Source organism: Neoarius graeffei, chromosome 7 (genome assembly GCF_027579695.1).
Source record: "Neoarius graeffei isolate fNeoGra1 chromosome 7, fNeoGra1.pri, whole genome shotgun sequence".
Lineage (NCBI taxonomy): Eukaryota > Metazoa > Chordata > Actinopteri > Siluriformes > Ariidae > Neoarius > Neoarius graeffei.
In genome coordinates this window covers 63,917,540-63,932,781 of record NC_083575.1, presented here as the reverse complement: position 1 = coordinate 63,932,781, position 15,242 = coordinate 63,917,540, and the positions used below count along the sequence as shown (strand labels likewise).

Sequence of the window (15,242 nt, the reverse complement as noted above, 5' to 3'; positions counted from 1 at the left end):
ACCAGATATTGGAACCAAACATGTTTTACAAATGGGACTCATTTGAGCCATCAACAAGCAATTCAGTGCAGACTTTTTGCCAACACTCCTATGCTAAAATTATTTGTAGCACATTATTAATGCTCATGGAAAGGTTAAATGTACTCACAGTCTCTCCAGCGAGCGTAAGCCGAAGAAAGACCCATTTCTCACAGTTGAGATTTTGTTATTGCTGAGGATCCTGAAGGGGAAGAGAAAATGAGCATCAGCAAAATCATACAAACTCGTAAATAAAACATGACCATGTCGTTTTTCACCCACACTGTGATAAATCCCCCAGACTACAATTTTTGCTACTAGAACAGATATTTATATGGATTCCTGGGCATGTTATAAATGTCCAAGACACTGCTTATTGGAGAATTTATTGCTGTTTTTGGTAATATAAATGTAAGCCACTTCAGATAAGAACACCGTAAACAAAAAAAACACCTTTTTAAATACTATCCCAATCATAAAGAAAAAAAAAAGTTTTAAATTCAAACATTGTACACTTTATTGTACAAATTGATTCAAAGTAAATAGTACAGTATAACAAATAATGACAAAAATAAAATTTTAAAAATATATAAATACTAATATACGAAGCTTAACGTGTTTAAAAATGAATTCGCACACACACACAATAAATATCCTTCAATCATTTTAAAGAGTACAAGATCTATAATCTGTGATGGAGATTCCAAATTGCCAAATTTTGGATTTAAACTTGAATGACCATGCTATTTTCAAAACAGAGTTAAAGGTTTTGGAATACTTTTTCAAGGCTCAGTTACACTGTATATCGGCTTCATAGAAAAAAGTAGTTTCAAAAACCAAAAAAATTAAGAAAAATTAACAAACGTTTCATTTTCTGTGATCATGTATCAGGTCAAAATGTGATATTCATTACGTTAAGAAAAAAAAACTGAGCACAGTTTGTGTGTGTTACTCAGCTCATAAAATACTTTTACCTTTTACAAGCTCCTTGATTTAAAAGTAGCAACTACCTCATTATGGGAAATGTAGTTACGCTGATGGATTTGTTCTGGACTCCCACATTGTTAAAATTTGGGAAAAGTTCACTGAATCGGTGCTGGGTCACAGTGGTGAGCCAATTAGTGGACTACAGACACAGCTGTAGTTTACTTTTGGCCAGTGTTTGCTGTCTTGAGTTAGCCCTAAATATACCTTTACCCTTTTCCGATGGGATTAAATTTACATTTGGACCAGGAGTAATTCCATCACTTGTAGGTGCGACTGTGATTTTACTTCCATTTGGATTGGGCAGTTGTTTTCTCCCTCTGAGAAAATAACAGACTCAATCACCGTTTGACTGTTTTTGTTAAAGTTACACTCTCTAGATGTAGCTGATGGTATTCCTTTGAATCTGTGCCTGGGAGATAAAGCATCAGCAAGATGTGAATGAGAGTGAATAATGCACTGCAGTGGACTCGTATCCCATCCAGTGTGTGTTCCCTTTTCATTTATTTGTTTGACATAATTTTCATACTCATTGTTAAATCAGTACACCAGAAGGATACTGAAAAATTGTGTGATAAAATGATGAGAAAATATGGCAGATGTTTGGAGCATCTACAGTAGGAGTGTTTGCTATTTTTGCTCCATCATAGCATGATACATCGATTATACATGACTTGTATCCAAATATACAGTCACTATCCACTTTAATAGGAACACCTGCTCCTTTATGCAGTTATTCAATCAGCCAGTCATGTAGCAGTAGCACAATGCATAAAATGATCAAGATATACAGTGGATATAAAAAGTGCACACACCCCTTTAAAATGGTAGTTTTTTCTGATGTAAAAAAAAAATAGACCACGATAAATAATTTAAAAACTTTCCCACCTTTAATGTGAACAAACCTGTTTGGCGGAAAAGCATAAAATAATAATAATAATAATAATAATAATAATAATAATAATAATAATAATAATAATAATAATTTTTTAAACGTACAATAAGCTGGCTGCATAAGTGTGCACACCCTTAAACTAATACTTTGTTGAAGCACCTTTTGATTTAATTACAGCATTCAGTCTTTTTGGGGGGCGGCACGGTGGTGTAGTGGTTAGCGCTGTCGCCTCACAGCAAGAAGGTCCGGGTTCGAGCCCCGTGGCCGGCGAGGGCCTTTCTGTGCAGAGTTTGCATGTTCTCCCCGTGTCCGCGTGGGTTTCCTCCGGGTGCTCCGGTTTCCCCCACAGTCCAAAGACATGCAGGTTAGGTTAACTGGTGACTCTAAATTGACCGTAGGTGTGAATGTGAGTGTGAATGGTTGTCTGTGTCTATGTGTCAGCCCTGTGATGACCTGGCGACTTGTCCAGGGTGTACCCCGCCTTTCGCCCGTAGTCAGCTGGGATAGGCTCCAGCTTGCCTGCAACCCTGTAGAACAGGATAAAGTGGCTAGAGATAATGAGATGAGATGAGATGAGATGAGATGAGTCTTTTTGGGTCGGAGTCTATCAGCCTGCCACATCTAGACTTGGCAATATTTGCCCACTCTTCCTTGCAAAAGCGCTCCAAATCTGTCAGATTGCAAGGGCATCTCTTGTGCACAGCCCTCTTCAGGTCACCCCACAGATTTTCAAATAGATTTAGGTCTGGGCTCTGGCTGGGCTGTTCCAAAACTTTTTTGGGGTCACTGTCATGCTGAAAGATGAAATTCTTCTTCATCTTTCTAGCAGACACCTGAAGGTTTTGAGCCAAAATTGACTGGTATTTAGAACTGTTCATAATTCCCTCCACCCTGTTCCAGCTGAAGAAAAACAACCCCAAAACATGATGCTGCAACCACCATGCTTCACCGTGGGTATGGTGTTCTTTTGGTGATGCACAGTGTTGTTTTTGTGCCAAACATACCTTTTGGAATTGTGGCCAAAAAGTTCAACCTTGGTTTCATCAGGTTTCTAATTTTTTTTTTTTTTTACAAAAAATTTAGCTGGGCCTGGATGTTTTTCTTTGGCCCTACCCCATAGTCCAAACACATGGAGAATACAGGATATTGTTGTTACATGCAGTACACAACCAGTACTTGCCAGAAATTCCTGCAGCTCCTTCAGTGTTGCTGTCGGCCTCTCGGCAGCCTCCCTGACCAGTTTTCATCTTGTCTTTTCATCAATTTTGAAGGGAAATCCAGTTCTCGGTAATGTCACTGTTGTCCCATATTTTCTCCACTTCTTGATGACTCTTCACTGTTCTCCATGGTATATTTAATGCTGTGGAAATGTTTTTGTACCCTTTTGACTGATACCTTTCAACAATGAGATCCCTTTGATGCTTTGTAAGCTCTCTGTGAATGCTGGCTTTTGCTGGAGGATGAAATGGAGTAAATGTCTGAACTTTATTTGGGGTTAATGAGAGTCATTTTAATTCATGGCAGGTGTGAACCCAAAAAGACTGAATGCTGTAATTAAATCAAAAGGTGCTTCAACAAAGTATTAGTTTAAGGGTGTGCACACTTATGCAACGAGCTTATTGTACATTTTTTTTATTTTTTGTTTTTCCACACTAACAGATTTGTTTGTTTTTCAATTGAATTGTACAGGTTATAGGTCACATCAAAGGTGGGAAAAGTTTTGAAATTATTTATCGTGGTATTTTTTTTTTTACATCCGAAAAACCTATCATTTTAACGGGGTGTGCACACTTTTTATATCCACTGTAGGTCAAGAGCTTCAGTTATTGTTCACTTTAAACATCAGAATGAAAAAAAAAGTGATTTCTTTGACATTACGCTGAAAAAGGTCATGCTGGCTAAAACAGAAAGGTGTCAGCATTAACTTTTTCAGCAGTTTGTGCTACAGTAGCTCTTATGTGGGATTGGACCATATGGGCTAGCCTTCATACCCCATCTGAATCAGTGAGCCATTTTTCCTGCTTTCAACACATCAACTTCAAGAACTGACTGTTCTCTTGCTGCCTAATATATCCCACCCCTTGACAGGTGCCACTGTAATGAGATAGTGAATGTTATTCACTTCACCTGTCAATGCTTCAGTGGCCATAATGTTACGGCTGATCAGTGTATTTCTCAAGAAAGATTTCCCAGTATCTCATCTCATCTCATTATCTCTAGCCGCTTTATCCTGTTCTACAGGGTCGCAGGCAAGCTGGAGCCTATCCCAGCTGACTACGGGCGAAAGGCGGGGTACACCCTGGACAAGTCGCCAGGTCAACACAGGGCTGACACATAGACACAGACAACCATTCACACTCATATTCACACCTACGGTCAATTTAGAGTCACCAGTTAACCTAACCTGCATGTCTTTGGACTGTGGGGGAAACCGGAGCACCCGGAGGAAACCCACGCGGACACGGGGAGGACATGCAAACTCCACACAGAAAGGCCCTCGCCGGCCCCGGGGCTCGAACCCAGGACCTTCTTGCTGTGACGCGACAGCGCTAACCACTACACCACCGTGCCGCCCATTCCCAGTATTATAAGTAAAATACAGATACATACACTAATGCAGTGTCGCCTGAAGATCACAGACATTCAATCTAAGTTTTCATCCTTGTCCCCTGTGTACAGAGATTTATCTGGCTTCTCTGAATCTTTTAATGATATTATGTACCAAAGATGATGTCATCCCAAATTCTTTGTAATTTTACATTGAAGAATGTTATTCTTAAATTGTTTCACTATTTTCCCACGCAGTCTTTGGCAGTGTGATGAACCCCTCCCCATCTTTACTTCTGAGAGACTCAGTCTCTCTGGGATGTTCATTTCATCCCTAGTCATGTTACTGACCTGTTCCCAATTAACCTAATTTGTCTATTTTTCGCATTACACAACTTTTTCAGTCTTTTGTTGCCCCATCCCAACTTTTCTGAAATGTGTTGCTGACATCAAATTCAAAATGAGCATATATTTTTTCAAAAAGCATAAACTTTCTCAGTTTCAATATTTGATACGGTGTCTTCGTACTATTTTCAATGAAATATAGCGTTTCCATGATTTGCAAATCTTCACAATCTGTTTTTATTTTATATTTTACACAGTGTTTCAACTTTTTTTTTTGGAATTGGGGTTGTGTGTGTGTGTGTGTGTGTGTGTGTGTGTATGGGGGGGCTAAGACTTGACAGTACTTTATGACTCAGCTAAGACAAGTGAAGTCACACAAATAGATATTTTCTTACTGCTGCTAATGCAATACTTCAGAGGAAAGCACTAGGTACCCTGTTCTGCACACAAGCTCTTAGATGACCAAAAAATTTCCTGTAGATTGTTGAGTAATTTAATGGCAAAATGGATTGCAAAAAAAAATAGATAGACAGATAAATATCTGTAAAACATATTTCCAGGAAAGTACTATAATATCTTGCTAAGTATCAAATAACAATCTTGGAACACATGATCAGCTCATTGGGCTGATTTGAGTTCTTCCACCACTGAATTAACGCCACTAAAAGATTGCATTGAATCAATGCAAGGTAGTTGAACTAGCTGTGGCTTATTTCCTCAGAAAACTTTACTGCAACATAATTTGTAAAAAGATCAATGCTATATAATCATACTGTCCAACTCTAGTCCACAATGTCTTGTTTACAGCTAAATGGCCTTTCGATTTTATAAAATCGGTGAAATTTAGTTCCCTCTGAAATTTGGTCATTGTGATATATGTTTATTTCTGCAATATCTCAAAACCAGGCCATTCTGTGGCTGGGAAGTTATTTAATTGGAGGGGATTCCCTCGCAAGTAGTGTGCATGAAATCGCTTGCTTCTCACAGTCAAGCAGACAGAGGAAGTCCGTGTGCACATGCACAGGTTTACCTGCTGCTTCTTTTTTCCTTCTTCTTTTGGGTTTTAAGGCAGCTGGCATCCAGTGTTGCATTACTGCCATCTACAGGTTTACCTTGACCGTGCACTGACAGTTATAACATTCTGTCGCTAAACGAACAGCTGATCACACTGAGGTGCTCACTGACCGCCGATATTTATTCGTTTGCTCCTGTGTTTCCTTTCCTTTGCAACATAACATCTTTTCATCTCGCTTTCCGTTACTATAGTCAGTCTTCCACGTTTCATTCGTGTCCTCCATTTTCCTCTCCTGTTTCAAATTTGTATCCCGCAATGCCTTGAGCGTGATGCATAACGTAGTATTTTGAATTGGGTCATGGTTAAGCAAGAAAAAATAGTGGAGAATTTAGGGCCACGTGGCCCTAAATTCATTAATTGTTCTATTAAAAAATAAAATAAAATTGGAAGTCTGTGATTCGAATTCAGTAGCTTTTGGTCCACCAAACAAATATAATTGGGTGTCAGGGAAAATTCTTTTTATGACCTAAACTTGAAAAATCTGAAAGGCAGTCTAGCTTTAAAGGACAGCACACATGATTTGCTATAGTGTTAAGTGCTGCAAGACATCAGCTCCAAACTCTGCTCCATGTTCACCCACACACAAGTCTGTCTGCAGGAGCACAAAACAAAGACCAGATATCGATTTATGCTGTTCACCAAGGCAATTACCATAACTTCCTGTAAATTTTGGCTCTGAACAACAAACCTAATACCTCCATCCGTTAGTACACTGCTGCCTGAAATACTAACATAACATCAACAGAAAGAGAGGCAAATAAAAAGATGTTCAGAAAGTCCAGAAGTTCTTGTTAAACCTGAGACAGGCTGTTACCTGCTGAGACCCAGAGAGGACGATAGACAGAAAAACTGAAGGACAGACAGAAATAAGGCATTGGGAGTGTGTTAAATGTCATGTTTAGCTTCTTGCCCTTGTGTTCATTATTTCAGCAATATGGCGAACAACTGCATTCTTTGGACATTGCATCTACAGGGATATTGATCACAGAGGTGAGACATTATATCATCCTGTCACCTGATGTGCTGCTTACTCAGGCATGCCAGTATGCATTGCCGTGTGTGTGTGTGTGTGTGTGTGTGTGAGAGAGTGTGTGAAAGAGAGGGAGCCTGCTTTACATGCACTATGTGAACAAGAATGCCAACTCTACCCTAAACACTGACATCAGAGCTAGCTCCTTCATTCTCCTACCTCTCCCAAGGTGAGGAGTGGCTCTAGGGAAGCAGCTAACCATGCATTGTGAATGTGTAGTTGAATAAAGATTTTCAGTTCCCACGTGACACCGCTTACAAAACACATTTGTAAGCCATCGATAGAGCAAATATACAGATCAGTTCCACATGTGGTCTATTAGCAACATGGGAGTGAACAAGGGCAAATCTGTTCAAGGTAGTTCACCTCCCCTCCTGAGCTCCTCAGAGAGAATAAATAAATAAATAAATAAATAAAAACATACAGAAGAAAAAGCAGTAAACAATAAACTCTCCAGATGTGCTTCAAGGTGTATGTTTGACTTGGTACTTGGTAAATAAAGTGTTGGGTTTGTGCCACACATAGCGTTTCCCATGATGGCCAAAAAGTTCAGTTTTAGTCTCATTTGACCAGAGAAACTTCTTCAGTGTGTTTGGGGAGTCTACCACATGCTGTTGGGCAAACTCCAAACGTGTTTTCTTAAGCAATTACTTTTTTTTTTGGGCCACTCTTCCATAAAGCCCCACCCTGTGGAGTGTACGGCTTAAAGTGGCCCTATGGACAGATACTCCCATCTCCATTGTGGATCTTTGCAGCTCCTTCAGTGTTATCTTTGGTGTTTTTGTTGCATCTCTGAGTAATGCCCTTCTTGCCCGGTCTGTGAGTTTTGGTGGGCGGCCTTCTCTTGTCAGGTTTGTAGTGGGGACATATTCTTTCCATTTTGCTATAATGGATTTAATGGTGCTCTGTGGGATACTCAAAGTTTGGGATATTTTTTATAACCCAACCCTGATCTATACTTCTCCACAACTTTGTCTCTGACCTGTTTGGAGGCTCTTTGGTTTTCATGTTGCTTGTTTAGTAGTGTTACAGAGTCAGGGTCCTTCCAGAACAGGTTGATTTATACAGACATCATGTGACAGATCATGTGACACTTTGATTACACACAGGTGGATCTTAATCAACTAATTATGTGACTTATGAAGTGAATTGGTTGGACCAGCTCTTATTTAGGGGTTTCATATGAAAGGGGGTAAATACCTATGCACACTCCAGATTTCTGTTTTTTCATCTTAAAGTGGTAGGCATGTTGTGTAAATCAAATGGTACTAACCCCCCAAATTCCATTTTAATTCCGTCTTGTAATGCGACAAAACAGGACAAACACCAAGGGGTTTTACAAGACACTGTATGTTCTATGTTCACAGATGATGGTTTTCAGAAGTGTTCCTGAACCCATGCAGCAATTTCCACAACAGAATCATGTCTGTTTTTTCCCCTTATTAATAAAGATTTATTCAGCAATATACAATATGAACACAACAATAGTTAAGGTTTTTACAGTCTGGGTCCACCATTTAACCTCCAGCCCTCCTTCTTCCCAACTTTAGTGAGCGTGGCGACGATCCCCAGCCTTACACAAGCAGTTGTGCCCATCATACCACTGTGAGTTTGAGCCCCAAGAAAGGCTCCTGATGCACATCCACTGAGGAAGTAGTTGATGGGATCATCAGGAGCGTCCCTAACATACGCTCTCAGGCAGGTGGTGATTCCAAATATTGCTCCCAGAGATGCCATTGTGACTGAGCCATTTGCTGCCCTTGTCAATGCTTCCAGTGAGGTTTCAGGCCAGATTAACACAATATGATATGCTAAACCAACCAGCCCAAGGGCAGTGCCCAGCTTAGTGGTAATCCATGTTTTCCCATCATGATTTTTCCCCTCTTTGAGGTCCCAGTAACCCACTATGGATGAAACAATGTCTATTTTTAATGCAGTGTCACCTGAGGGCCCAAAGATCACAGCCATCTAGTGTTGTTTTTTGGCCTTTTCCCTTACAGAGATTTCTCCAGATTCTCTGAATCTTTTAAATGATTTTATCTACCGTAGATGATATGATCCCCAAATTCTTCGCAACTTTACATTGAGGACCGTTATTCTTAAATTGTTGCACTGTACACAGTCTTTCACAGAGCAGTGAACCCCTCCCCATCTTTACTTCTGAGAGACTCAACCTCTCTGGGATGCTCATTTTATACCCAATCATGTTACTGGCATGTTGCCAATTAACCTAATTAGGTTTTTGTTTCTTTTTTATTTTAACATTACACAGCTTTTCTAGCCTTTTGTTGCCCTGTCCAATTTTTTAAACGTGTTGCTGGAACTAAATTCAATATGAGTATATAGTTTTCAAAAACGCAATAAGATTTATCAGTTTCAACATTTGATATGTTGTCTTTGGACTATTTTCAATGAAATATAGAGTTTCCACGATTTGCAAATCATCACATTCTGTTTTATTTACGTTTTACACAGTGTCCCAACTTTTTTGCAATTGGGATTGGACCATTATATTTATTTACATGTAATATAGGGCAGAACGTTGGTGCAGCCGATAGAGCCACCTCAGAGCTCCAGGGTCTTGAGTTTGATCCTGAATTCTGGTTATTCGTGGATTTTTGAATGTACCAGGGTTCTCCAGTCTCTTCCCACTTCCAAAAAAAAAAAAAAATGCAAAGAGGTGGATTGGCTATGATACATTGCCCTTGACCATGAATGGGTGCACACGGTGCACTGTAGTGTGCATTCCCATTTTTTTTAAGTTGTAGTTAGATTTAATTTGTCATCATTTTCATACCTGTTCTCAAGTTCTTGAGCTTTAGAGTGAAAAATAACTTAGAAACAGAACTTGATAGAAAAGACAGGAGTCCCCAGACCCTACTTGCCAGAGTCATGGCATTAGTAAAAATTCACACAAAAACATGGACATGCGTTCAGGCAGTGGTATCTTGTAACACATCCTGGCCCAAGAATGGTTCTGCTTCACTCACATTTTCCTGCATCACTTCATCATGAGCTCTATGTGGTCATAACTAATGATTCAGAGCCTCCTCAGGTAACACAATCCTAATCCAACGCACTGTTTGCCCATTTACAGCTAACAAGCCCAGATCAGCTTTTTATGAAGAAAATTTTCAAACACAGTTTAGACATGAGTTAAAAACTAAGTAAGGGCACATATTGAGTATTAAGTCCATTTGAAATGTATTTAACCTCTTACTGCTGTTCATTTTGGCATAGTCTTTGGCTGCATGAGAGAAGAAAATGTTTTCAAGACTTCTAACGAGTACTTTGAAGGCCTAAAAAAGTTTTGGATATGCATTTAAATTTGACTACAAGGTTTTTTTTTTCTGTTTTTTATAATAGTCCAGGTAAAGTATAAATACCCCAATGTAATACTTACATATAGTAACAGAGTACAATTACTCAAGCATTTCCCACCCATGCCTGGAAATGCTGACTGTGAAGCAGGAAATCACCCTGGACAGGACACTAGTCCACTGTAGGGTACCATGTACACACACATTAACAGACTCATGAACATCTAGGAGCAATTTAGTGATGTAATGCTGTGATCAAGTCAAGGTTGCAACTTTAAATTCCTGGTCTCTAACCAGTAAAAGCCACAGAAAATGCCTGCTCAACTTGAAATTTCAATTCATCAGCTTAAGGTAGTTTTCTCAGCTACCAGTTCATTCCCTATTTATATAGTGACATCAAATTAGCATGGCTGCACACACTGAACAGTGTAAAGTGTCCCTTCTCAACTTCGAATTTTATAAGATTTGCAGCAGTACTGGCTTTAGATCAGTTAATAAACAGACACTACCTGGTTAAATCTATAAGATTGGCCATACTAATTGCTGCTTTGAGATGGTAATCGTCAATGCTAGAGTTATCACTCATATAACTAACTGGCTAGCCTGTTGCCCACGCTACTTGCTATTGTCCACTGTTGTGGTTGTACTGCAAGTTCAGTCCAAAATGCTGCATAAATATTATTAAAAATGCAGTTAAGGTAGCTTTTTATGAGTGTACCAAAAAACACGGCATGTAACAATATATTGTGCAACAGTAAATCATGGCACAAATTTATGATGATTTGAATCAATGATATAAAAAACCAAAAGGGTTCACTAAAACCCTTATGGATAATACTAGATCAAGGACTGTGACGTTGCCCGGTATGGCACAAACAGGGCCCCACCCTGGAGCCAGGCATGGGGTTGGGGCTCGTATGTGAGCGCTTGGTGGCCAGGCCTTTGCCCACAGGGCCCGGCTGGGCTCAGCCCAAAGCGGTGATGTGGGCCCGACCTCCTGTGGGTTCACCACCCACAGAGGTAGCCATAGGGGGCTGGTGCAGTGTGGATTGGGCAGCAGTCGAAGGCAGGGGCCTCGACAACCTGATCCCCAAACACAGCTGCTAGCTGTTGGGACATGGAATGTCACTTCGCTGGGGGGGAGAGCCTGAGCTTGTGCGAGAGGTTGAGAGGTACCGGCTAGAGATAGTCGGGCTCACCTCCACGCACAGCTTGGGCTCCGGAACCCAGCTCCTCGAGAGGGGCTGGACTCTCCACTTCTCTGGAGTCGCCCATGGTGAACAGCAGCGGGCTGGTGTGGGCTTGCTTATAGCTCCCCAGCTCAGCCACCATGTGTTGGAGTTTACCCCAGTGAATGAGAGGGTCGCCTCCCTGTGCCTTCGGATTGGGGAGAGGGCCCTTGCTGTTGTTTGTGCCTATGGGCCGAATAGCAGTATAGAGTATCCGGCCTTCTTGGAGTCCCTGGGAGAGGTACTGAGAGGTGCTCAGACTGGGGACTCCATTGTTCTACTGGGGGACTTCAACACTCACGTGGGCGACGACAGTGACACCTGGAGGGGCGTGATTGGGAGGAACGGCCTCCCTGATCTGAACCCGAGTGGTGTTTTGTTATTGGACTTCTGTGCTAGTCACGTTTTGTCCATAATGAACACCATGTTCGAGCATAGGGGTGTCCATAAGTGCACGTGGCACCAGGACACCTTAGGTCGGAGGTCGATGATCGACTTTGTTGTTGTTTCATCTGATCTCCGGCCCTATGTCTTGGACACTCGGGTGAAGAGAGGGGCTGAGCTGTCAACTGATCACCACCTGGTGGTGAGTTGGATCCGCTGGCGGAGGAGGAAGCCGGACAGACCTGGCAGGCCCAAACGCATGGTGAGGCTCTGCTGGGAACATCTGGCCGAGCACTCTGTTGGGGAGGTCTTTAACTCCCACCTCCAGGAGAGCTTCTCCCAGCTTCCAAGGGAGGCGGGGGACATTGAGTCTGAGTGGACCATGTTCTCTACCTCCATTGTAGACGCAGCTGTTTGGAGCTGTGGCCACAAGGTCTCCAGTGCCTGCCGTGGCGGCAATCCCTGAACCCGGTGGTGGACACCGGAAGTAAGGGATACCGTCAAGCTGAAGAAGGAGTCCTATTGGCCAATGTTGGCCTCCGGGACTCCTGAGGCAGCTGATGGCTATCGGCAGGCCAGGCGTGCCGCAGCTCGGGCAGTTGCAGAGGCAAAAACTCGGAACTGGGAGGAGTTCGGTGAGGCCATGGAGGAGGACTATCGGTTGGCCTCAAAGAAATTCTGGCAAACTGTTTGGCGCCTCAGGAGGGGGAAGCAGTACTCCGCTAACACTGTTTACTGTGCGGGTGGGGAGCTGTTGACCTCGACTGGGGACATTGTCGGGCGGTGGAAGGAATACTTCGAGCATCTCCTCAATCCCACCATCACATCTTCCATTGAGGAAGCGGAGGCTGATGACTCAGAGGTGGACTCATCCATTGCCCAAGCTGAAGTCACTGAGGTGGTTTGCAAGCTCCTCGGTGGCAAGGCACCGGGGGTGGATGAGATCCGCCCTGAGTATCTCAAGTCTCTGGATGTTGTGGGGCTGTCTTGGCTGACATGCCTCTGCAACATCGCGTGGTGGTCTGGGACAGTGCCTCTGGAGTGGCAGACGGGGGTGGTGGTCCTTCTTTTTAAGAAAGGGGACCGGAGAGTGTGCTCAAATTATAGGGAATCACACTTCTCAGCCTCCCAGGGAAGGTTTACTCCAGGGTACTGGAGAGGAGAATTCGGCCGATCGTCGAACCTCGGATCCAGGAGGAACAATGTGGTTTTCATCCTGGTCGCAGAACACTGGACCAGCTCTATACCCTTCATAGGGTGCTCGAGGGTTCATGGGAGTATGCCCAACCAGTCCACATGTGCTTTGTGGATCTGGAGAAGGCATTCGACTGTGTCCCTTGTGGTATTCTGTGGGGGGTGCTTCGGGAGTATGGGGTTCGGGGCTCTTTGCTAAGGGCTGTCCGGTCCCTATACGAACGGAGCAGGAGTCTGGTTCGCATTGCCAGCAGTAAGTCAGACTTGTTCCCAGTGCATGTTGGACTCCGGCAGGGCTGCCCTTTGTCACCGGTTCTGTTCATAATTTTTATGGACAGAATTTCTAGGCGCAGACAGGGGCCAGAGGGAATCCTGTTTGGGAACCACAGGATTTCATCTCTGCTTTTTGCGGATGATGCTGTCCTGTTGGCTTCTTCAAACCAGGACCTTCAGCATGCACTGGGGCGGTTTGCAGTCGAGTGTGAAGTGGCTGGGATGAGAATCAGCACCTCCAAGTCCGAGGCCATGGTTCTTGACCAGAAAAGGGTGGCTTGCCCTCTCCAGGTTGGTGGAGAAGTCCTGCCTCAAGTGGAGGAGTTTAAGTATATCGGGATCTTGTTCACGAGTGAGGGAAGGATAGAGAGTGAGATTGACAGGCGGATCGGTGCAGCCTCCGCAGCGATGCGGTCGCTTTACCGGTCCATTGTGGTGATGAAGGAGCTGAGCCAAAAGGCGAAGCTCTCAATTTACCAGTTGATCTACGTTCCAACTCTCACCTATGGTCATGAGCTTTGGGTAATGACCGAAAGAACAAGGTCGTGGATACAAGCAGCCGAAATGAGTTTCCTTCACAGGGTGGCTGGGCGCTCCCTTAGAGAGAGGGTGAAAAGCACAGTCACTCGGGAGGAGCTCGGAGGAGAGCCGCTGCTCCTCCACATCGAGAGGAATCAGCTGAGGTGACTCGGGCATCTCTTTCGGGTGCCTCCTGGACGCCTCCCTGGGGAGGTGTTCCAGGCATGTCCCCCCGGGAGGAGGCCCCGGGGAAGACCCAGGACACGCTGGAGGGACTATGTCTCTCGGCTGGCCTGGGAACACCTCGGTGTTCTTCCTGAGGAGCTGCTCAAGGTGTCTGGGGAAAGGGAAGTTTGGGCTTCCATGCTCAGACTGCTGCCTCCACGACCCGGCCCCGGATAAGCGGACGAAGACGAGAGACGAGACGAGATATAAAAAACAAATTGCGATTATTATCATTGTACATCATTTATGTATAATTGAGGGAATGCATGTGACTTCAGCATAGGTGGAAGTAACACAGCTCTAAACACACACACACACACACACACACACACACACCAGATCTAAAATGGAGGAGAGCTGAGGTGTGACTGACTGTAAAAATATATTTGACAAGAAATCTCGGTATATTTAGAGAATGCTGAAAGCCAAAGAAAGGAGAAGCAAATGGAGGTAGTATAAATGTTTATAAATGGTTATTAAGAAAATGCCTATTTGTTATTAACTTTTTTTATTTTTAATAAAGGGCGGCACGGTGGTGTAGTGGTTAGCGCTGTCGCCTCACAGCAAGAAGGTCCGGGTTCGAGCCCCGTGGCCGGCGAGGGCCTTTCTGTGTGGAATTTGCATGTTCTCCCTGTGTCCGCTTGGGTTTCCTCCGGGTGCTCCGGTTTCCCCCACAGTCCAAAGACATGCAGGTTAGGTTAACTGGTGACTCTAAATTGACCGTAGGTGTGAATGTGAGTGTGAATGGTTGTCTGTGTCTATGTGTCAGCCCTGTGATGACCTGGCGACTTGTCCAGGGTGTACCCCGCCTTTCGCCTGTAGTCAGCTAGGATAGGCTCCAGCTTGCCTGCGACCCTGTAGGACAGGATAAAGCGGCTAGAGATAATGAGATGAGATTTTTAATTAAAGGAATATTTTAGTCAGTAGGCGATTATCTTTTACTCCAACATTTACAACTGTGGTTAAATAATTATTGTTGGTAATAAAGAAAATGAAACAAAAGTATTTGCAAAAGAAATTCATTACACACACACACACACACACACAAATTATATATATATATTAGTGGATACATCAAATCGTGAACCAGATATCATGAATCAAATCGAACTGTGATTTGGTGAATCATTACATGCCTAAATGACATGCTTTAATGAAGGCAACCATGTTTGTTTGTTTTTTTTCCACTTCACACATCAACTGT

General features: G+C 43.1%; 2 protein-coding genes across 2 annotated transcripts in view; both read right to left on the bottom strand.

Annotated features, from left to right (window-relative positions):
• Window positions 1-15,242, bottom strand: part of LOC132889578 (adhesion G protein-coupled receptor A3) — a 493,612-nt gene that overhangs the window by 436,390 nt on the left and 41,980 nt on the right. Inside the window, exon 2 of the mRNA XM_060926228.1 lies at window positions 149-220. Within this exon, the coding sequence (XP_060782211.1) occupies window positions 149-220 (72 nt within the window). The remainder of the gene's footprint in view (window positions 1-148; window positions 221-15,242) is intronic.
• On the bottom strand, window positions 8,392-8,862 carry LOC132888513 (NADH dehydrogenase [ubiquinone] 1 alpha subcomplex subunit 11-like). Its single transcript, XM_060924536.1, has one exon. The coding sequence runs from the start codon at window positions 8,860-8,862 to the stop codon at window positions 8,392-8,394; it is 471 nt and encodes a 156-aa protein (XP_060780519.1).